The sequence below is a fragment of the Mytilus edulis genome, chromosome 11, assembly GCF_963676685.1.
Source record: "Mytilus edulis chromosome 11, xbMytEdul2.2, whole genome shotgun sequence".
Taxonomy (NCBI): domain Eukaryota; kingdom Metazoa; phylum Mollusca; class Bivalvia; order Mytilida; family Mytilidae; genus Mytilus; species Mytilus edulis.
The window spans coordinates 67542195-67566701 of record NC_092354.1 but is presented as its reverse complement, the minus strand read 5'-3'; the positions used below and the strand labels follow the sequence as shown (position 1 = coordinate 67566701).

Here is a 24507-nt window from a genome sequence, read left to right as displayed (position 1 = left end):
GAGAATAAAATTATTAACCCGTATGCATAAATTCTTAAAACATATAGACAATAACTGTTTAGTGTCTTTAAATATCAGCTGTATGTGTACGAGGCTAAGACACCGGTGTAATGCGAGCTAATACCCCTGGTTCGAGCCGAGTACAAATACAGCTTAACATTTAATGACACTAAACAGTTATTGTCTTTATCCTGCATTTAATTCTGTATTTTGTTCGTGTTTTGAAAGACACAAAACTTCACATTTTTTGCATTTATTTTCGATTTGAAATCCCTTGCGTCCCGCATATTAATATTAAAATCACAAATTCAGCTGAAGACGGGTTGAAAAAAAAAGAATCTCGAATGGTCAACAATTATACATCGCTTAAGGTAAATTATTGTTTATTTAATAACAACTAATTTCAGATCTAGATCTAGGTGAGTGCGTGCAAATATTATAATTTCACCGAGGGGAGTAAAACGAAACACACTGCAATATTTGTTTATGCCAAAAAAAAAAACAAAAAAAAAAAAAAACGATACCTCCTGCTTTTAATCTAATCCTTGAAAAGTTACAACATTGTATAGTAATGCAAGAATATAAGGATGTAGGAGTGCACCATCTTTCAATGTATTTTGTCCTTCTGTATATACTACGTTACAGTAAAGGATTTTTTATTTATCGTAGGCGAATATTATTCTCTCAAAATGTATGCCCTCAAAATATTTCTTTATTGTTCAGTAGCTGTCAAAATTCTTATTCTATTTTGATGAACACATTTTAGCATAGTATTTTTTCGTTATAACTACTTTTTCGTCCGGAATATAAGTGAAATACTTGCCACTGTACGTTTGTACGCTAAGAAAACGTAACAAAATACGCTAAAAATCAATTCACAAAGCTGTCATACATCATAAAATAAAAAGAATATATGCTAATTTGTTGCTATTATAAGTATTTTTTCGAAGTTATATGTTTTAATATCAATTTTGAATAAGTACCTGTATGTCGTAAGTATAACGGTGTCGTTCAATTTTTATTCAGTAGGGGTTACGGGGTTGGGACCAACTTTTTTTTTTACGATCAATGCCTTTGAATGTGGTAAGATGATTGGAACTTCAATTTATCCTGAGTTGGAACCCACTTTTTAAAAAAATGCTGGATCCGCCCATGAATATTTCCTAATTTCATCATAGATACTTGTATTCAATAAGACTATCCTTGAATTATCCTGGATTTCCAACTTAACATGACGTAAAATTGAGAATGGAAATTAGGAATGTGTCAAAGAGACAACAACCCGACTATAAAGAGTCAAAAACAGCCGAAAGCCACCAATGGGTCTTCAACAAATAGAGAAAATCCCTCACCCGGAGACGTGCTTAAGGTGGTACCTAACACTACAGGGAGATAACTCTGTAAAATCAGCTAAACGTTTTAATTACGTTGTGTTGTTAAGGGAATATTAAGCTTCTCAATGATCAAAATAAGTGTTTGTCAAACTGCTATATAACCAGTGTAATTTTTCTGATAAAACGGTTGGTTCAAATTTTTTGAAATTTTTATATTTTTGTAAAAGGGTCAAAGTAAATACTTTGTCAAAATTTTAAGAAAATTAAACGAGCCAAATTAATTTTAGTTAAAGTGTTGGGCACCACCTTAAGTTTGCCTCTAAACAAAAATATGTACTAGTTCAGTGACCTTGGACATTAAGCTTAATCCGAAAATTATAAATAAACATATTAAAATTTAGGCAAATAATAAGTTTGCTATAACAATTTTGCCAACGAATAAATCTATGTGAAACAAGTGTACAACAATTAGCAATTTTCTGATTTATTACTAAACTAAATCGTAAATCATCGAAGATAAACGTGGCTAAACTCTTACATTATCACGATTTTATTTTGACTGTTCAAACAACAGAAAAGTTCCCAATTGTGAAATAGATAACGACTTGTTATTTTTCAACCCAGATGTGAAACTTCAAAGAGTGAAGGTGTGATAGACCGATGCTAAAAATCAACATGTAAATTATATGGACGAGTAATAAAAAGGTGTTACATGTATGAAGTTATTCCGGAAACTGTTATCAATTAGCGAGATTCTGATCAAAGCTTTATATTTGCAATCTTCGAAGAACGCAAAAAAGGCAAAAATAAAGATTGATATTATAAATGTAAAAGTTCAAAAAGTTTATTTTAACATATTTATATTTCCAAGCCAATGGTCACTTACTCACATTTATTTATTTATTTATTAAACTGTGAAGACAGTCAGGTTCTTAATGCTGTTGGTAAATTTATTAAAGTGAATATGAGTTAGTAATTGTATTGTAACTGTATGTAAAAAATTGTTTGTATCTATGTATCTATGCAAATCAATATTATTTTTCCTTATTCATGTATGCTCTGTATGCCCCTTGTAGGCCCTTAATTGGAAATAAAATACAAAATGTATGTTCTGTTCTGTTCTGTTCATTTAACATAAAAACAAATATGTTTTAAATATTTCTTAAGAATATATTGTTTTTAATATTTGGTCTTTATTCTACTTTTCAAGACATTTTCAATATTTGCATATAATTATATATTTTTTTTTATATTCAAGGCAGTTTTATTTCTTTTTCAATAACTTTTAGAATGACTCCCTTCTCTTATTTCTAGTTAATTTTCTGTATTTTATAAATGTCTTTTTTATGTGCGTTAAATATATTTTCTAATTAAATCCACCGCTTAATTGTGTTGAGTCATTTAGGTAAACAGAAAACACAATATCATAAATGATTCATTTTTTCACTGAATAGTCTTGCTACATTATGTAAGTGAGCGTAATTCGTCCTGAACATTCATGATATATGTGCCACTGGACTTCAAGAAACGAACAACCAATCATTACTAGCTAGTGTTTGCACTTGAATAAAAAATAAAAACAAATACACTGCAGTACATGCATATGATAGCGGACTATGCGTGCACTTACAGATAAATTGTCTGACTTTGAAAGTACTAGGTTATTTTAAAAAAGGTTAAATATACGGATCATACGCTAATGTAAAAGGCGGGAAATGATTACACTAAAGTCATCGAAAAAAATGTTTTCCCTCCGTGAAACGAAATAAGAATATTTTTTATCTATTTGTTGGAAAAACTTAATGGGCGTTAGTTTTAAAATAATTTACAAACACGAATAGGGTCGTTCATTTCTTTAATAAAGAAAACTATGCAAATCGTTTGACGTGGATAACGAAAAAGATTGACACATACACACATGTTTTGAAAGCATAATATAATATATTCTATTTATTTTAACCAGGGATAGCGACTGCCACTAAATTATGTTTCTGAGATACTCCTTAATTTTTTCACGTCTTTTACGATGTACATCTCACTAACTTATATGAAAATAAGTAGAAAAAAGTGACAACTTTAATTATAAATATGAATAATGAAATAAAGAATGTTTCCATCCTATTTTTTTAAGAAGAGAAGGTATTTTGATATTTAAATTGATCTTGTTTGCCTTTCATAATTTAAATATTTTTTTTTATTTTAATATTTATCTATTCATTTCAGAGCTATCATTTTTATTTTAAATGCAATATCGAAGTAATGTAATGAATTATATTCATAAATAAACAATAAGTAGTACTAACTTTGGTATATTTATTCGTTTCATTTGGAAATTTGAAAACTAGCATAATCGCCAAACAACCAATCAGGTGAAATAGTATCGTTTCTGAACGAAACAATTTTTGTTTACACGGAATGTATTGATCGTTTCGTTCGTTTCCTTCACACACGACTTTGAGCGGAAAAACACGAGTTGAATTTAATAAACGAAATGAGTGGAGATACATGATTCTGACTGATTTAACTCGTTCGTTCTCATTTCATTCCATTCGCGTGTTCGTTCCGTGTTCGTTCCGTGTAAGAGGGAACGTTGAGTGGTTTAGTAGCTGTACATGTAGCGGAAAAGGCAACTTGTTATGACACTTTGTGCAAGATACATTTACCTTGAACCATTAAAAAAGTCACTGTCAAATCACAGAAACTCTTGCTTTGTAATAGATTAACATATTGAATTTTGTTACAGGTTTCGTACAAATCTTGTTACCTTTAACACTAACAGTCTTAATTTAGAAAGTCACCAAACATTATTAATTCATCGACTCCATGTTTGCTGGCCTTATAAACGTCCAACTCATAGTTTAGATATGTCAAGCACTTTGTTACATACAGTCGTTAAACATGGAAAACGACCAAATACGTACTTAGCATACAGCTTTGTTGTTTGTGCGTTGTATGTAATAACTGTTTACTAACGATATTTTCATTGCATTGCATTGGTAGAAAGCGAACTTAAACATTCGTAATAATTACATCTTTCAACGTTGAACGGTGATGAAATACGGCAAATATACTAAAATGCGACCATTAATAATTTCTGTCACTAGTGTGTTTGTTGGTATTGTCAGACAGTTATACTTGTTCAACACAGTAGCCTTACCAAAAAGTGCTTGCGTGTTACGGGTTGGCCCTTTATGACAAATATTTTACCATGAGCGATAGCGAGGGGTAAAATATCGGCACAAAGGGACAAACCGTGGTAAAATCACGATATATTCAAGCCCCCATTAATAATTTCGATTCTAATAGGACAAATATGGCTATTGTTTTGGATCGAAGCGCTCAAGATGGAGGCAAATATTTGCCGTTCCCAAAAATAAACTCACTATTAAATTGGCGTAAAAGAACGGAGCAAACTGAATTAGTGACATGCTTAAAGATTTTACAATAACCTATTTAGACAGTTTTGGGTGAATTTAAATATAATTTACTTATATTGTCTCATATGTTTTAAAAAATAGGCTTCTACCACATTTAGCATCGTTTGTTTACGTTTCCTTGTTGTGATGATTTTTGTTTTGGCAAGCGTGTATGTTCCCGTAAAATGCTCGTATTATTACGTCGTCGTTCTATGACGTCGGGTATCTCATTCATAAAAAGAATATGACGTTGGAGTACGATTGGAACAGCCTGACAATATATTCATATTTTACCACGGGTGTGTACTCAAAGCGTTTGAAGGACGTCATGTTAGAATAGAAGTTAATTTATTTTATTGAAAGAGGCTGAATTTTATGATATTTTGGTACCTATGTAGTATATGGTTGGCAGTGTATAGAAAAACTGCACTGTCCACAATATAGCACTTTCGAGTTTTATGTTTAACTGTTTAAAAAAAAATTCTAAATGTCATTTGATAACATCGTTATGTAGTATTAAAAAACAAAAGGTTACATAATCAACAAACAAGAAAAAGAAAACCACAAAGTAATGTGAAATATAAATGAGCCAATTTGATAATAATTTTATAATTGTTTTAGATTACAAAAGTACCTACCAGCGTAGTCAACGGAGCTTGTGCCATTACATTATCTTGTAGTATACAAGTGGCCTTTGGCTGTTGTCTGCTTTATGGTCGCATTGACACATTCCCCATTCCTTTCTCAATTTTAATCATGAATGTTATATTTTGACATGATCTGTGGTAAATAAAAGGATGTAATATTTCGAAAAATGAAAAGAATTCAAACATACAATTTTTAAATACATATCAAAACATATAAAGACAAGTGATAGTTTCAAATCTGTCTGATTAGAAGACTCAATTTCAAAGTTTATGTGTATTGGTTTTTACCAGCAGGTCAAATGCTCAACTACAATGCATAATATGTAAAACTCTATCCGGTGTTTATGACAACTGTTTGAATTGTCTGCCCAGAATCACAGTTTTGTATTTTAAAGTAAACTAATAAATAAGAAATACTGACCTCAAAATTAAAACGGAAAGATCCTAATACGTCTGGAAGACCACTATTTAATTCATGGTTTGCTATAGGCATTTCTTTGTGTAGGAAATGGCGGATTAAAAATGGTTTGGTCATGTTTATAGCAATCCAAACCTCTCAATGTGTATTAGCTAGTTATAAAAGGTACCTGACTTATAATTTGACAATCGCACCAATTTTTATTGTATTGAGAAAAATGTGTGAAAAAGTTGGGAAACAGCAGTAAACACTGTGTTTCAATCTTAATCACTATAAGAAAAAAGTTGTCAACAAAGTGAAAAAAAAAACATATAAGCGAATCAAATACGCTAAAACGAAAGGAAAAATACAAAAAAATGAACAAAACACAATCACATAGTAGAGAAATGCATAAGAACCGAGCCACAACAAAAGGAAATTACAAAAAATGAAATAAACAACAACTGTTAAAAATTTACAAAGACAAAAAAAAAAGAACATTATTACTCGTAATCAAGATTTTAAACAGTATATATAATCCATACTCTAAGACTATCATTGATTATTGTTCTGAATATTTATAAAGTCTTGGTATTTCCAATGAACTTTTTAATAAAAAAAAAAAGAACGAGAGCTATTTTGAGATAATCCTGTTTTATTAACATTGTTGACATTGTGATCAATTTTTAACAAACATACGTAGGAATCAAGATTTTTTTGTAATATTTCTATTTCAGACCATTTGAGTCATGAGACCGTAAAGGTACAGTGTAGACCCTATGATACGGTCGGAGTGAACGCGTACGGTCTGCCTATTTTTAAGAAGCTGGCCAAGTGTATTAAATACAAATGTTCTTTACAGATTAAAAAACTAAGATTTTATATTTATACAAAAAGTTAAATTGCAATTGAAATAAGAAATTAAAATTTGAACAATTTAAAAAAAAATGACGTTCATTTAACATGTTTAATATCTCCTGTATTTAACATGTCAGTAATAAATGCAATTGAATTACATGTATGCTCGCTGAAATCAAATGTATTGGAAGTAAACCTTATGTGGGGAGAAAGGTTTTTAGAAATTAAGAATTTTACTAAAAATTGCAAATGGAAAGGAATGTGCATGAACAAACCATTTGAATGTAAAACATCTAATGTTCTTTGTGAGCAGGAGTGCCAATAAAGAAAATAAATAACTCATTTTGATTGTTTGAATGTTCGCTTTTTCACTTTATTCGTGTAATTGTAACAATATAAATACAAATAAAAAAAAAAATCCAAATAAATATAGGAAGATGATTTATGCGTGCCAATGACACAACCCTCCATTAAAGAAATAATGTATAAAAGTACAAAGACTAAAGTCACTCGTTGATTATCGTTTACGAATCCACTACTTCTTATCAATTCTCTAATACAGAAGATACAAAAATAAAGCTATTGACTCTCATTTTTAAAGAAGATACAATAATAAAGATGTTGACTCTTATTTAAGAAGATACAATAATAACGATATAGACTCTCATTTAAGAAGATACAATAATAACGATATTGACTCTCATTTAAGAAGATACAATAATAACGATATTGACTCTCATTTAAGAAGATACAATAATAAAGATGTTGACTCCTATCTAAGAAGATACAATAGTAAAGTCATAAATATTCTCAGTAAAACAAATACAGAGAAGTAGGCATTTTTTTCTCGAACCTAGTTTGATATACATCTCTTTAGTTATAGTTCAATAGATGATGAGCACATCATTCTCTCGAACATTCATCAATCCTCGTAAGTTAATCTGTCTTTGAACATTCCGAAAGTTTGCTTGCACTTATATTCTATTAATCTTCGTTGATAACAATGCGACAATCCTCAAGAAGAAAAATTACTTTGGGTTTAAACGCCGTATGAAATCAGAATATCTCGGTACATGTAATGAGTACATTATTTACATTTTGATATGGCACGTACAACTGCAATGTAGGTTATATAAAATGAAAATATGTTACATAATCAATAATGTTACCCAGTACATGTGATAGTTGACAAGATAATGTTTCATAATCAATACGTAATATATATATATATATATATATATATATATATATAAATATAATTATTTTTTATGACTGTATCTTACATTAATTTGTAGGATCCTTTACAATAGATAATTTAGCTGATATGTATAAATAACATCTTCATGCCTTATACATCATGTACTGTAGTACGACGCAAGATTAAAACTGACATGGAAAGGTACACCTGGCCACCGAAAGCTTCATTTTTATGAAGCCCAGATGGTCGTGTGGTCTAGCAGGACGGCTACATTGCAGGCGATTTAGTGTCACGATATATCAGTAGCATGTGTTCGAATCCCGGCGAGGGAAGAACAAAAAAATTGCTAAAGCAAATTTACAAATCTAACATTGTTGGATTGATGTTTAGACGAGTTGTAAAAAAAATTATATACATAGTCTGCCTCTATTGTACTCCGTCACGCAAATTAGATATTTCTTTGTTGGTTAAACATTGATGATAACATCAATTAATGTTTAAATTATTCTTATGGTTATAAACAATTTTGTATTTAATTAACCTATTGCTATTCCTTTATTCAAATACGTAAACCTTAAAAGTTACATGACAACATCAACTATGTAGGTTTTATCAACAAGGTTGTTACCTTCCGATGAACTGTTTTTAGAAAAGGGCGGGACGTTCTTAGACACAACCCTTGTTCATCAACTTTCTTCTCGAACACTGGTAAAGTTTTCTAAAATATGAGTAGCAGCTGCAAGCTCTTGCATATTGAATAAGTTGGGAAATGTATATCCCATATGCAGGTAAAGTGGATAAATTTCTTCTCAGAAAATTGATAATTTCAAAATTACAATCGTCTTGTTTGTCGTAGATTATGGTACTAAGATGACTGTGTATGTCAAATTCGAGGTAAGAGTCTAAAAAGGAGGTTTAGAAAGCCGTGTATGTTGTTTCTTTGATTTCTAGTTATGGGGATATATTAATGGAACCCAATCAGAAAAGTTCAGATTGTTAATAGGAAGGACATCATCAATATATCTGAAAATGAAATTAAATTATCTGGCTTTCTTGATCGTCTTGCTTTGAAAAGTCTCTGAAGGAACTCCGATTCATATGAAAATAAAAAGAGATCGGCAGGAGAGACGTACAGTTCGTTCCTATAGACTGACGACAATTAGTAGAAAAGTCTACCCCAAATTCAACAAATATATTGTCGATAATAAACTCCAGCATACTGATCACTTGTTCCTCTGTAAAGAATGTTTTACCCTTTTTGACACTATTTACAAAATATAATGAATTTATAGTGTATGCTTCCATGTTTATAATGCCAGACATTGTTGATTATTTCTTTCCGGCGATTTTTAGATTTCGCATCGTGAATGGTGGTATACAGATTTGAAAAATTGAAAGTTTTAATAGAACTAATCTAAGAAAAAGACCGAAATTCAAAATAATCCAGAAGTTATGTAGAACTTTTAAGAATTCACATATGGTTAATATCAATACGCGTGTAAACAGTTTCGCAGTATTAAGGTAAGTCCTCCGATGTGTCAGTTAATGTAATGTTCATTAAAGCCACGAAGGACTTATGATTTGCCAAAATCTCATCCTTGGCATATGATGTGTCTTTGTATGTGAAATAACCTCAATGATCATTTGTTCCTAATTATTTTACAAGACATTCGTAGTAAGACGATATTAAATGAAGCTTTGTCCGCAGGAATAGCAACATACGTATCATGAAGAAAAGATAGACAATTCACGTCCTCTCTGTCTCTTAAAACAGGCGTTAGTCGATCTTTCACGCTGTTTCAAATATGAATGCGACGTTTTATCAGAGACATGATAAATGTTTGTAATGTTTTAAAAGTTTTACATTAAAAAAAATACTGGCATAGTACATGTAGTAGTAATGAAATCCTTTTAAAGGAAAAACAATCAAATTCAAAATTCTGTATTCAGGGGCATACTTAAAATCTCCATAGCCCTTGGTGACTGTGAATTGATTATTTGTCCCCAATGTAGACCAACAATTTTAAATCTTCAAAACTACTATATTTTTGGGCCAAAAAGGGGTCTTACTGAACCTACTCCTTAACATGTTTGGATGATGTTGGTTCTGAAATTTGATAAATAATTGAATGTTGCGCATACTTTTAATTTTAGCCTTTGTACAGGTATATTTCCATCGACCTTTAAGTGTCCAAGAGTATTCACCTATCCATAAACGTGGCCACGTAAAAAGATATTAACAACTTTAGACCAATATCTGTACTTCCAATTTTATCAAAGATTATTTACTCTCAAATTTACAAATATTTGATGAAATTTGATTTGTTTATAAGTACCAGTCTGGGTTTAGGCAAGGTCATTCCTGTCACTCAGCCCTAACGAAAATTGTTGAATCGTTAATTGATATGGATCAAGAAAACTACACGGGAGTTGTATTCTTAGATTTAAAAAAAAAGTTTGATATTGTCAATCACTCAACTTTATCATAAGAATTAAAAACGTATAAGTTTGATTCTCTTTCTTTTGAATGGTTCAAATCATATTTATCAAAAAGATCACAAAAAGTAAAAATAAATATCAATATATCTCCAGGAGAAACAAGTAACATTTGGTGTACCGCAGAGCAGTATTCTAGGCCCTTTGTTATTTCTTTTATATAATAATGATCTCTTGCTTTGTATGCGGACGAAACTACTCTTAAGTAGTCTTCAAATTCCGTTGATAATATGTGTGATATTCCTAATGACAACATAGGAATTTTAATTTTATATTAAAAAATCCAAATCTATGTTATGATGTCAACTCGACTAGGTTTACAAAATCGATTGAAGTATTATATTCCACAAAAAAGGTTTACGTTTATTTTATGATAAATATGTACTTCCACTCTTTGATTACTGTTGTACAATATGGACAGAAACAAGTAATATAAATATAGAAAAAATGTTAAAATTATAAAAAACGGTAGCCGTAATCATTCTTAACAAAACTTATAACACACCATTAAAAACGTTATTCAAACAATTAGGATGGTAAACTTTTCAAACAAGAATCGCATATAATGCATAAGTGCGTTAATAGTATTGCACTTAATTATCTTTGTCATTATTTATCAATAACCAAAATGTCAATGCAGAATATTCTCTGCGTTCATCAGACAATAATTTGTTTTCCATACCACGTCCGAGAACAAATTTTATAAAAGAAAAGATATTGCAATATTCAGGTTAATTCTTTGGAATAGTATTCCTGTAGAAATCAAGAAGATAGAAACGATTGAACAGTTCAAACAAAGTTATAATTTCTTGTTTCCAAACCAGTAAACTTTAAATGTTATTATCAGATGACATTTAGCTATATTTTAAAACAGCCATATATTTGTTTTGTACATCATTAACACAATATGTGAATAAACCGATTCTGTAGGTTTATTGTCATTTGTTTTGCATAAAAAGCTCTATGTATATTATATTATTGTTTTATTTTTACCATTCAGAGGGCAGCAGGGGTGGTAACTAGTGTATATACTGATTTTACCCTCTTTAAATACAGTATTTATTATTATTATATTATTATTATGAACTACGAAAAAAAATGTTTTACAACCTCGTCACACGATAACAGTTATCTAAAAAAAAAAGTGTCTGTAATTTTCGTCGATTTATTCGTACGTTCCATTGGAAATAGTTTTTGTTTGTTTGTAGTGGTGAATGGCATCATGTGTATGTTATTTAATTGTTTTTTAAATTTTGGTTGCTAGATACCTATATGGGCTATGTTATGGTTATTTTGGCTGCTCACTATAAGACATGTTCACCATCAGCCGAAACCGAAACCAATACCGAAACCAATAATAGTATTGAGATTATATGAATTAATGCAACCCTGTTACTCTATTATATTGTGTGAAATTTGAATACACTAGATGGAGTATTACTTCAATTCAACAATTTACATGAATCTATCAAAAAAGCAAAGTGAAGTTCAACGCGTATTCAATATTGAACATAATAACGCAAGTTATATACAATTGAGAATAAAATTACATAAATAAGACAGAGAAACAAAGGAGCTGTGCGTATAAGCTAGCAAAATAAACTTGCAATGGATTTTATTGGGTAAAGATGTTTCCCTACATTTGACGTTGATGTTTGATGTGAGCATAACGATTTTTCATCAAGGTATCCATGACATTATTCATTAAGATATTCATTAAATTATTCATCAGATATTCAGATAAATGATAACATGGCCTTCAACTGAAAAATTAGAATATACGAAGTGTGATTGGCCAGAATTGGAAGAGGTATATGGATCTTTTGCTGGCACCTCCCAAAAAATAAATCGCCAAACCAAAAGAGAACCATTATTGTATATTGAACATTGCAATATACACTGTATTAATACGCAAGTCATAATAGACATAGAAAAAAAAAATGATACATTAAACCTGGTTTTCTAGGTCATAACAGTGACGCAATCACTTACACATTGATGCATGTGATCGGTCCACACGAGATATTTCCGTTTCCTCGATATTGTTACTTACTTGGCGCTACCATATATCCAATTGAGCATCATAATGCGACAGCATATACTGCAATGCAGCTATCAAATCAAAATGCAAAAATCTGCGATCAACGCAAATGTTTCAATGAAAACATTTGTACAAGAAGAGTTAATGTAGAACCAGAACATTCTATAATGAACATTTATTAAATAATAGGTTATCTTTATAGACATAGTCGGAACGATATTGCACCTATTGTAAAACTATTTACAACTCTTTCCCAAAGACAATACCTGCTTCATGAGTTATGTACATCATAAATGAATTGCATCAACATCTTGAATTGTATATAACTTGCATCTCTCTTGTTTTCGAAAAATGGTTGAATTCTAGTTTGCTTTTTTTTTGTAGATTCATGTAAATTGATAAATTGAAGTACAAAGCTGTAAAAGGTACCAGGCTTGTACGTTTATCAAAATTATGCACGTTTCGTCTACATAAGACTCTTCAGTGACGCTCAGATTGACATAATTAGAAAGACAAACAAGTATAAGGTTGATGAGCATTGAGGACCCAAAATTATAAAAAGTTGTGCAAAATACGGCAAAAGTAATTTATGCCTGTTAAAAGAAAATTCTTAGTATTTCGAATTATTCATACTTTTGAAGTAATACTGCATCTAGTGTATTCAAATTCTAAATAACAGAATGGAGATTAAGGGTTGAGTTAATTAACATTATCAGCATTTATCATTTACCTCACTACTATTTTTGATTTCGGAATCGGTATCGGTTCGGTATCAGTTTATGGTGAACATGTTTATAACGGAACAATACATAACCGGAATACACATGAGACGTAATGCTAGTCTTCAAAACAATATTAACGCACTATTTTCTTAAGGAAATATGGGGACAAAGTCCAGAGTATGACTAAATTTTCATTCGCTTCGTTGGGCGATAAAAAAAAAACCTAAGTTTTTATGTGTTTCCTTTTTGTTATTTAACCTTGGAATCGTTAACATTGTTACATATTTTGAACTTGATTAATCTGCTGATATCGGCTCGCCTTGACATTAATATTCGATATTTACTTTTTTGTTTACCTTTTGTTTTAAATAAATAATAATAATACATGTGACAGTCAAATCTAAAGTTAGATCTTACAGTAAATCTCGCGGTATTTTGTTGATATATACATATATCATCTTTTGTGTTTCAGTTGCATGAATTTTGAAGTAACTCTGTATGCACGATTGATATAAGAGAAAACAATTTCGAGCAATGGTAAGCATCAATCATTTGTAATTTGTAATATGTTTTTATTACTTTTGGTTATTCATTTAACACTGAAAAGTCAACAGCTCTTATGAATAGAAAGTGTATGAAATTTAAAAAACACTTAAAAACTTGGTAATTTTTGTTTAAAGTGAACGACCTCAGATCTAGATATTTTACTGACGCTAACGAGCAGTAAGACGAATAGATAGGGTTTAAGCTCAGTACGTTTGTCGTCTCGAAAGAGATCTCTACATATAAATGTATTGGCGAACCTATATTTTTTTCCATTTATTTGTATTGTAGTCCTGTCATTTAATGTTGTCATTTTAATGCTACATTTAACATTGCCTAAAAGCGGGAGGTTTGGCATGCCACATGTACGAAGGAAGGAACATGGCCATTGTTATATTATATTCGTTACTGTGTGTGTTACAATTTAATGTTGTGTTTCTGTTGTGTCGTAGTTCTCTTCTTATATTTGATACGTTTCCCTCAGTGTTAGTTTGTAACCAGCATTTGTTGTTTTTTCGCAATCGATTTATGAATTTCGAACTGCGATAAACTACTGTTTATTTATAAAATGTTCATGGTTACACATTTTGACCTGAAGATTCGTTAGGCTATAAGTACTTTTTTTATATTTCTGATGTGCAAATTGTATTAGGACCGAAATTCACAACCCGAAGTACCTGTTTTTGATAGCTTCATGTTGTCCTGTTGTTCTTAAGATTTGAGCTAGTTGTTGTTAGTTTTTGTGAAATTTCATTAAATAGGCATATCAATTAATTATATGCCTGAAGTTCGGTAGTTCATATGTCGACATTTGTCTACGTCACGCCTCACGGTCTACCTATTCGTCAGCCGCCCATTACTGTACTTTCTATTGATTTACCGTCGGAAGAAATTTTCAAAAATAATCTTTCATTAAAAATGATCGAAACGTTTCAAGTTTCTAAACAGAATCTCACATATAGTACTTGACGGTCTCGAAGTAATGTTCATTTTCTGTATTCTACCTATGGTTGTTGCTTATGTGCTATGTCTAAATGCCAGTTTGTTTTTCGTTGTATATATGTCTTTGTTTTTATAGTAACAAAGACTATAATTCAATGTTGACTGCTGTACATTGTTTCTTTATTTGTGACCTTTTTTTATATACATGTAGTATGTCTTTTTGGTTGGAAAGTTATAAAAACCATGTTACATTAAGAATTTACTAAATAAAGAAGAAACTGTACCAATTCCGGAGTATGACAGTTGTTCTAAACTCGTTTAATGTATTTGAGTTTGTATTTTTGCTATTTGATGAGAATGTTCCGTTTTGAAATTTACGCGAGTTCAGTCTTTTACTTTCCGATTGTTCTTTTGAATATAAAACTGACGTATAAAACAAATGTTTTCTAAATAATAATTTTACGCCAAATATAGTTAACATACATTGTATTACGCATTTCAATTTTTCATTCGACCTAATTGTATCAAAAATACGGATAACAATAAACTTTGAAATTGAGTTATCTAATCAGATCGATTTGAAATTATTTTTATTTTTATCTTGATCATGTTACATATGCTTTTGTATATATTTATAAATTGAATGTTTATTAAAAACAGTGTTTTCCGCAATAGTACTTATTTTCTACCACAGATCATATCAAAATAAAACAATCGTACAGGATAATACCATGGCACAAGCTCCTTTGAATACGCGGGTAGGTTAATGTTGTAATCTCAAAAAAATCATAAAATGGTTATCAAATTGCAGTTTTTGAAAAAGGACTTTGTCGCTTATTCATATTGAACATTGCTACACAGTTTTGTTTTCCTCTTTTGTTTATTACGTAAACTTTCGTTTTCAAATGTACAAGCATTAAATAACTACGTTGTTATCATATGACATTCAAAATTCTAAATGTTGTAGTACTAGACTGTATGTGTTTTTTTAGCACTCCTAAACCTAGATAAACTGGCTTTAAAGCTAGGTTCTAAAGTCAAACTACACCAACTTAAAAAACTAGAGGCTCTAAGAGCCGGTGTCGCTCACCTTGGTCTATGTGCATTTTAAACAATGGAAACTGATGGATTAATGACAAAATTGTGTTTTTGTGATGGTGATGTATTTGTAGATCTTACTTTTAATGAACATTCTTGTTACTAAAAAAATTCTTCATCTATATAGACTTGGCCCTTTAGATACAGTGGAAAAGATTTTGTAAAAATTTACAAAAATTTACCAAATTAATGAAAATTGTTAAAAATTTACTATGAAGGGCAATAACTCCTTGAGGGGTCAACTGACCATTGTATTCATGTTGTCTTTTTATAAAATCTTACCTTGCTGAACATTATTGCTGTTTACAGTTTGTCTCTCTGTCTATAATAGTATTCAAGATAATAACCAAAAACCGAAAATTTCTTTAAAAATTAGGGGGCAGCAACCCAACAACCAGTTATCCAATTCATCTGATATTTTCAAAGCACAAAGATATTAATTGATCAACAAATTAACATAGTCAGATTTACTCTAAATGCCTTGATTTCAGAGTTATAAGCAAAAATCTACATTTTACTCCCTATGTTCTATTTTTAGCCATGGTGACCAACTAGATTGGTTGGCTGAGTCACCACACACATTTTTAAACTAGATACCCTAATAATGATTGTGGATAAATTTAGTTAAATTTGACCCGGTAGTTTCAAAGGAGAAGATTGTTGTAAAAAAAATACAAAAATTTAAGAAAAATTGGTAAAAATGACTATAAAGGTCAATAACTTCTTAAGGGGTCAACTGAACATTTTGATCATGTTGATTTTTTTTGTAGATGTTACTTTGCTGAACATTATTGCTGTGTTCGGTTTATCTCTATCTATAATAATATTCAAGATAACTACCAAAAACGTCAAAATTTCCTTAAAATTACCAATTCAGGGGCAGCATCCCAACAACTGGTTGTTTGATTCATCTGAAAATATCAGAGCAGATAGATATTGAACTGATAAACAATTTAAAACTGTGTCAGATTTGCTCTAAATACTTTGGTTTCAAAGTTATAAGCCAAAATCTACATTTTACACCTATGTTTTATTTTTAGCCATGGTGGCCATCTTGGTTAGTTGGCCGGGTCATCGGACACCTTTTTTTAAATTATATACCCCAATGATGATTGCGGCCAAGTTTGGTTAAATTTGGCCAAGTAGTTTCAGAGGAGAAGATTGTTGTAAAATTTAACAAAGACGACGACGCGCAGTAGTGTTAATCGGCATTCTACAAATTCGTAGGACTTTCAAATCCATCATTTCATCACGTAGGCACTTTTTGGTTGAAGTCAATGTGTTGAACATGTGTTCCCGTCCGACATGAAATTGGAACACACAAGGGACGCACAACATAAAGTACCTCTATACTAACAAATCAAACTTAATGCAATGGACATTATTGTTGGTGAACTACTATCGTTTAACGTTAAAAGATGTCATTAATTTGAAATGTTTGTCAAGTGTTTGTTTATCAAATGTGCAATTTGAAAAGTCCTAGGCGCAATAGTTTGATTGGGTTTTTTTTCTGGTAAAAGTCTAATTGTATTGTAAATGTTTCATGTATATCATATATATATATAAATCATTAAATTAAAAAAAAAACATATTTAATAGAAAGAATCCTTTCAATGTTCCATTGTCAGATAAACAATGAAAAAAAATATATTAAGATGTCATTTGAGCACAACATTGTTTTTTCGGAAGCTCAAACACAAACGATGCAGGCAGTGGATTTATTTCTTCCTATACTATCGTCTCTGCAATAAAGCAAAATTCGAAATGTTACCCTTATATCCAACAGATGCAGTGATTGTAAATGCGTCTGATTTGGAACTTACACAGCCTATCAATTATTTCGATATTTTATGCTGTGATCTAAAATAATTCTAAAAGGGTAATCAATGAAGCCTTACTATATATTTTTAACCGATTATTTGATTTTGCAATCTTTAATGATTATTTACTTTTCATTACTCTGAAAACACATTTGATGTAAAGTGAAATAATCTAATCAGCTTATTACTTTGCTTTATAAGCTCTTCCATTCAATTTTTACAAACAGTTTTATTTTCCCTAATGTATATTTGTGTATTCCCGAGTTTCGATCTTGTTAGGTCACGTAAGTATAAAATTTCGGACATACCATAATAATATCTTCAAGGATGCCTTGACAATTAGCTATACGTAGTGATATTACGTTTATTATTACACTGGACACTTTTTTATAATTTCTTTTAAGCATGTGATCGTTTGATAGCGTTCTTTTAATGTATTTACTATAATATAATACGTTCTAGTAATACAATTTAGCCGAGTGGAATTTCTTGGCGGGAAACGTCATCTAAATTTAATTGGCAAATTCAATTCTTCAAAGAGATTCTTTAAAAGCAAACCCACAATACGTTTATCGTGAATTTAATGAATTATATTATCTGTTAAATATTTTTCACTTTTTAATCGTTTGTCATAACGATATCGTTCGTCGAAATAAAAGAAGTGGCTACAGAAAATATATAGCTGGCAAACCTAATCCAATACAAAGTGGAAGCTGTATTAGAAACACATCTAAACATATATTGATTTGCAATAGAAATACATGTGTCACTTAACAGTTATCTCTTTATGTTTTTATAGGCATTACATAGTGACATTCGTATAGTTTTACTTGGAAAAACAGGAACTGGAAAAAGTGAAACCGGAAACTCTATTCTGGGAAGTCAAATATTTGAAAGTTCACCGGAAGGAAATATTACGACCACGGGTTGCTTAAAAAAAATAGCAACACGTTTTGACAAAAATATATTAGTAATTGATACACCTGGACAACAAGACAGCAAAACACCAAGTCATGAAACTCGATCAGAAATTCAAAAGTCGATTGAAATGGCGTATCCAGTGTATAGAACGGGAAATCCAGGTCCAAATGTATTTTTATTGTGTTTAAAGATGGGTCGGGTTACCGTAGAAGACGAAACCATGTTTAAAGAATGTTTGGTCTGTTTTGGAGAAGAAATGTACCGTTTTACAATTGTAGTTTTTACCCATGTAGATATATGGGAGGCTAATATGAAATATTCTGGTAAAACGCCAGATGAAGGGGAGTATATTAAATCGCTTCCGCAATTTGTAAAAGATTTTATAGGCAAAGGTCGCGGCAAAATATTTTTCAACAACAGAAAAACTAAAGCCGATATGGAGTTACAAGTCAAGTCACTTTTTGAGAAGATTGATGAAATGATCGCCTTGAATAATGGTAACATATATACAGAGGGAATACTAAAACAAGTTTTGCATCGAGAAAAAATGCAAAACTATATGAACTATATCAATAGAACAAATATTGTTGCTTCAATGCTAGCAATCAGCAATGTAGTTCTCTTTTATGGGATTTTACGAAAATAGCTGTATGGTTAATTGTACCGTTTGAAAATCTTTTAGCTGTACTTTGTAAATCCATTTTGATCATATTCTTAGCTAAGAGGTTTTATCAGTCATCTAGAAAAAAAAAATTGTGCAGCAACTTTGTATATGCCTGGTGATATAAAGCTCGAAATGTATTTTCAAATATCTAAAATTAAATGTGTACACTAAAGATAAAGTCGAACTAAAGCCGCGCTGCATTCTAACTTCGATATGATTATTTTATGTTTGTGTGACTAGCAATGTTAAGGCGTCTGTCTGTTTGTGTATACGTCCTAAGTCTATGATTGTGTAATTAGCAATGGTAAGGCGTCTGTCTTTTTGTCCCATCTTAATCATATTTTCAAAGGCTTATTGATCGATAAATAATGTGTTTAACAAATTAAGGATGTCTGCTTGTCATGTTTCGGAATTTTTATCAGATTCTCAAAATCCTCTGGTTTTATCTATTTGAATGCTTTAAAAAATTTTGCCCATGGACCCCCATTTTTCTTTTTATAAATCTTTTACATGTATAATTATAAGCCATTTGTAAAAGTCTTTTATAAAAGTTATTTTTTTTAAAAGTTTTTGAGAACTTTAACTGGTCAATGATAGAGCTATGAAAAATCAAGAGAGAACATTTTCCCGCAAAAATTCCAATGGCCAATATCTCAATAACAAGCACATTGACCCTATTCTTTTTTTCTTTTTTGATTCCTCAATTAGTATCAATATATACTAGTTTTATGGAAAGTTATTTATTATGAAACTGAGCAGCTAACATCCTTAAACGATTACAACTATACATGATAATAAATAAAAAAAGTCAAATAAAGTATTTGTATTATGTATCAATCATTGATAAACGTTAACTTCATTTTACTTCAGCTACATCATGGTTATATTATGCCCGAAAACCATACAATAGGCTCAACAAGCAGTTGTATAATATTGACCAGAAATTAGGCATGAACCACATCTGACTAGAAAATTTAATAACAATTTTAGATATTTAAATGATGTATCAGCTCTCAATAATGACGACTTAAGTATGCAAAATAAAGAGAATGTTTCTTGCCGAACTTACTCTAAATAAAGCTTATACTAATATAAAAATGAATAATGTCGTTTCCTGATATGTTTAACGGGAAGCTTAATACAAGCATGCATGACAAAAGAGACGAGTTTTCATTTCCAATTGTTAATTATACACTTTTTAAAAGTGACGTTCCCTTGTCACCATCTTATTGTGTGTATATATCTCAATTTGTTAGATTCCCTTTTGTATGTGCCAACATATCTGTTTTCAATGAAAGTAATATCGGTATAGCAGAAAAATTATTACACCAAGGATTTTGATATTACCAACTAGTCAAAACATTTACTAAATTTTATCATCGGTACAAGGACATCATTCGTAAATATGAAAGGATGTAGTTACAATACTATTATCAAGTTTTACACATGTTGGTATAATAGTGATTCACGAATTGGGTCTTCGCATCGGACATAAACACATTTGATATAAAACCAGTTGTTGGCCTAGTTATAGTGGGAGGGTTGAGATCTCACAAAACATGCTTAACTTCGCTGCATTTTTGCGCCGTTCCTTATTCAAGAGCCTCTGGTTTTTGTTAGTCTTGTATGATTTTAAATGAAGTTTATGTTATATATTTTGGAGTTGAGTATGCCGTCCATTATCACTGAACTAGTGTACATGTTTGTTTAGGTGCCAGCTAAAGCACGACTCCGTTGTGTGATTTTCTCGCTGCATTAAAAACTCATTGGTGAACTTCGGCTGTCATCTGCTCTTTGGTCGTGTTGTTGTCTCTTTAACACATTTCCAATTTCCATTATCAATCTTATTGTGTATATAACATAGAATGAATAAAAACATTTAAAATATATTCGTTACGTTCTTCAGTTTAAGGCAACCGTACGAACTGCTACAATAATAAAACATTTACGATAAACAAATATGACAGACAGAATGTGATGGAGTTTAACATGTGTGTTGGTGATCAAATCTGCCATATAGTACAATAGAAGGTCACAAGATACCAGAGGGATAGTCAAACTCATAGATCAATAATAAACTGACAACGCCACGACTAAACATGAAAAAAAAAACCAAATAGATAAATAAAAGTACACATGACAAGTCAGATAAACATCTTTATTTCGGAAATTTCAGGAATAGCATTACAAAAAAAGAATTAATCGCTACTGGCATTTGGCATGTGGAGCAATATACATTGGCAAAACTTATCTAAATACTGACACTCTTAAAGTGTCATTAAAGTACTTTCAAAGAGAGAGAGAGATAGAGAGAGAGAGAGAGAGAGAGAGAGAGAGAGAGAGAGAGGGAGAGAGAGAGAGAGAGAGATGAAATAAGTTATTTTATCAAAATATTGTATAATTGATAAATCGAGGGTGTAAACGACCGCATGGCCTCCACTTAACCTGTAAATTGGAGGTGTCACTAAACGGTGGCGACAGTTTTTGAAAACGGTCTTCTGCTTAGTAGAAACATGGTTTTTGCCTGGTTATATATATGATCAAGTTCAATTAAATGCCTTCTAGAACAGGTTGGTGTTCCTTTTTACAAATTGACAAAGTAATACAGTCATGATCAACTTATAAATTCGCCTATCAGCTTATCAGATTATTTCAGTTCAAATTGTTCTAGTTGAAAAAGGTTCTGTAAAACATTACCCTTGTGGTGAATCTCATTTCTGCTTTTACGCAGCTAGGCAATACTCACCATAATTCTGCAAAAGGCAGAACAATATGAAAGTCAATCACATGATTAAACACAAAACAAAATGAATATTGTTCTTTTGTGGTACATTTCTATATACATGATATACATGAACATACATTTTAATGTGACTCATTTCAGATGTGTAAAACACATTGGTCAACTCAAGATCAATCATGTAGCTTTTTATATTATAAATAAGATTAAAATGAAAGTATCTCGCCTAGCTTTGAATTTTACATTCGACTTCTGATTTTTTTATATTTTATTGTATTGTACTAAGATCAAATGCATATACTAACAACATACTTGTAAGCAGCAACTCGTTATTAAGGACATTATGCTAGAAAATGCAAGGATGGTTGTATCAACTCAGAGATATACAAAAATATATTGAATACATATGAAGAATCATTTGAACATGTTGAAATGTTGTTACCTGGAAATAAAAAGTTCACAATGAAGAAACTGAACTCTTCTGTCGTACGGGTTTTCTTCTCAACCGTTCTTTATTTGTCATTTTCTATACGCATGTCAAGATATGAGGCAGACTTTACTTTATACGTTGTATCTTAAAGCTTTAGTATAAATTTGATAGCATATAGGACTTCAACATAACCAACGTTATGACTTATTCAGTACCATAAAAGGATATAAGCTGCAAAGTCGATCGTGAAGCTAAATGATAATGCTAGCTCCTTTTTGTTTTTCCTAACTCAGCCTCCAAACGTATCGTTTAAAACTACCCAAAACAGCTATTTTGTAATGAGTCAACACAGTAACACTTCCTTCAATTTTTCTTAAAGCTTACTAGGACAGTACTTGTGTAAAGGGTTAAAATGTAAAATTTATTTAGCAAGAGGAATGAGACTGTACCACATTCCATATGTAAAAGTTTGGAAAATGACGCCAACAGGATATTCAAACTCTATTTGTATACAGACTTGAATGGCTAGGTCACACTACATAATGAAAAAACGACAAATAACAGTACAAAAAAAAAACAGAGAAAAAAGACTGAACAATAACAAAAACAAGGGTGATGTGAGCGCTTCTTGCCAGGGCAATTATATCATACTCAGTATTTAACACAATAAAATTGAGAAGGTAAATGGGGAATGCGTCAAAGCGACAACTATTCTCATTTATAATATCATCTGTTTGTAAAGTATATATTGACTGATAAGGCATTGCGCGAAAGCGGGTCGGTATTTGACTCTTAGCTCATTATATGACATCATAAAATTCAATCACAATCATTTATGTCAATTTAAAACTTGACCAAAAGTAAATATGTTATTGACAAATGATAGATTAGACTTTAACTGGTACAAACACCACAGACATTCAAAAAAGTAATATGCTCTTATAAAAAAAACCAAGTAAAACAACACAAGAGTGAATTATGGTACTCCTGGACGATACACAGATCCTTTCCTATATGAGGCTTTTGTTAAAGTCAGACTATTTAAACTTCTCCGTTATTTATTTGATAATAATTTGTTTCATTGTGATATATATCTACAATACATATTCAGTCCAACATGCAGTCGCAGCTCAGTATACATATCATAAGTTTACTCCTAAAATCTGATATCGGTTAACATATACAAACAATATCAGTATTGTCATGATTGTTCAGGTTTCTGCTTTAAATTAAATCAAAACCAGTTGTTATATAGTTCAATAACAACGTCAAAGCACATACCAGCTGTTAAGGGATATATTATGTTAGAACATGATACTGAATTAAATCTAATTTGCAAGTGACTTCTTTCTTCTATGCCAAACTATCACCACTACAACGGCTATTATTACTATAATTCCTCCAACAATTATATAGTATGCATACATAGGTACCTTTGGTTCCTTGTGTACTAAACAAAAGAATATACAAACTGTCTGAATTATTATATCAAAATCATATAAAAAAAGTGTTACTAAATTTGATTCAAATATAATATTTAAAGCACAGTTTTAAATAAAGGCAAAAGTAGTATACCGATGTTCAAAGTTCATAAATCGAAAGAGAAAAACAAATCCGGGTTACAAACTAAAACTGAGGGAAACGTATCAAATTTAAGAGAACAACGACACAACAGAGACACAACACCGAAATGTAACACACACAGAAACGAACTATAATGTAACAATGTCCATTTTCCTGACAAAGTACAGGGCATTTTATGAAAAAAATGGTGGGTTGAACCTGGTTTTGTAGCATGCCAATTCTTTCGCTTTAATGGCAGTGTTAATCATAACATTCAAATGACAATATTACACGACAGGGTTACAATAGGTACACAGATAAATGGGAGAAAATAAAGGACAGAGAAACAAACGAATAATAGCTATCAAAAGGTAAAAAGTTAAAAAATATTTTTATTTTTATATTAACTTTTTATATTTAAAAAAAAACGTTTCCTGGAATGCCGTGTAACGACCGTTTCTCATCATCAGTAAGTATGTTTATGTATCACAAAAAGATGAGAGAACTACTGATCAAAAGAAAGTGAATTGAACCTTAATCAAAACCAATAAAAATAAGACAGTGGACGAACAATTAACAAATAATGTAATGTCGTATTAAAAGGTATACCCGTTATGCCCGAACAAGATGATTAAAAATGAAACCATGTCAACTCATCCACTGGACGATCGGCCCAC

The 24507-nt window shown here is 30.8% G+C and overlaps 1 protein-coding gene across 1 annotated transcript; it reads left to right on the top strand.

The window, feature by feature from the left end:
* The first annotated feature begins 15325 nt into the window (after positions 1–15325).
* Positions 15326–21468, top strand: LOC139494514 (GTPase IMAP family member 4-like). Its single transcript, XM_071282674.1, has 3 exons — positions 15326–15352; positions 18312–18930; positions 21371–21468. Exons 1-3 carry the CDS (start codon positions 15326–15328, stop codon positions 21466–21468), a joined length of 744 nt encoding a protein of 247 aa, XP_071138775.1.
* The last annotated feature ends 3039 nt before the right edge of the window (positions 21469–24507 follow it).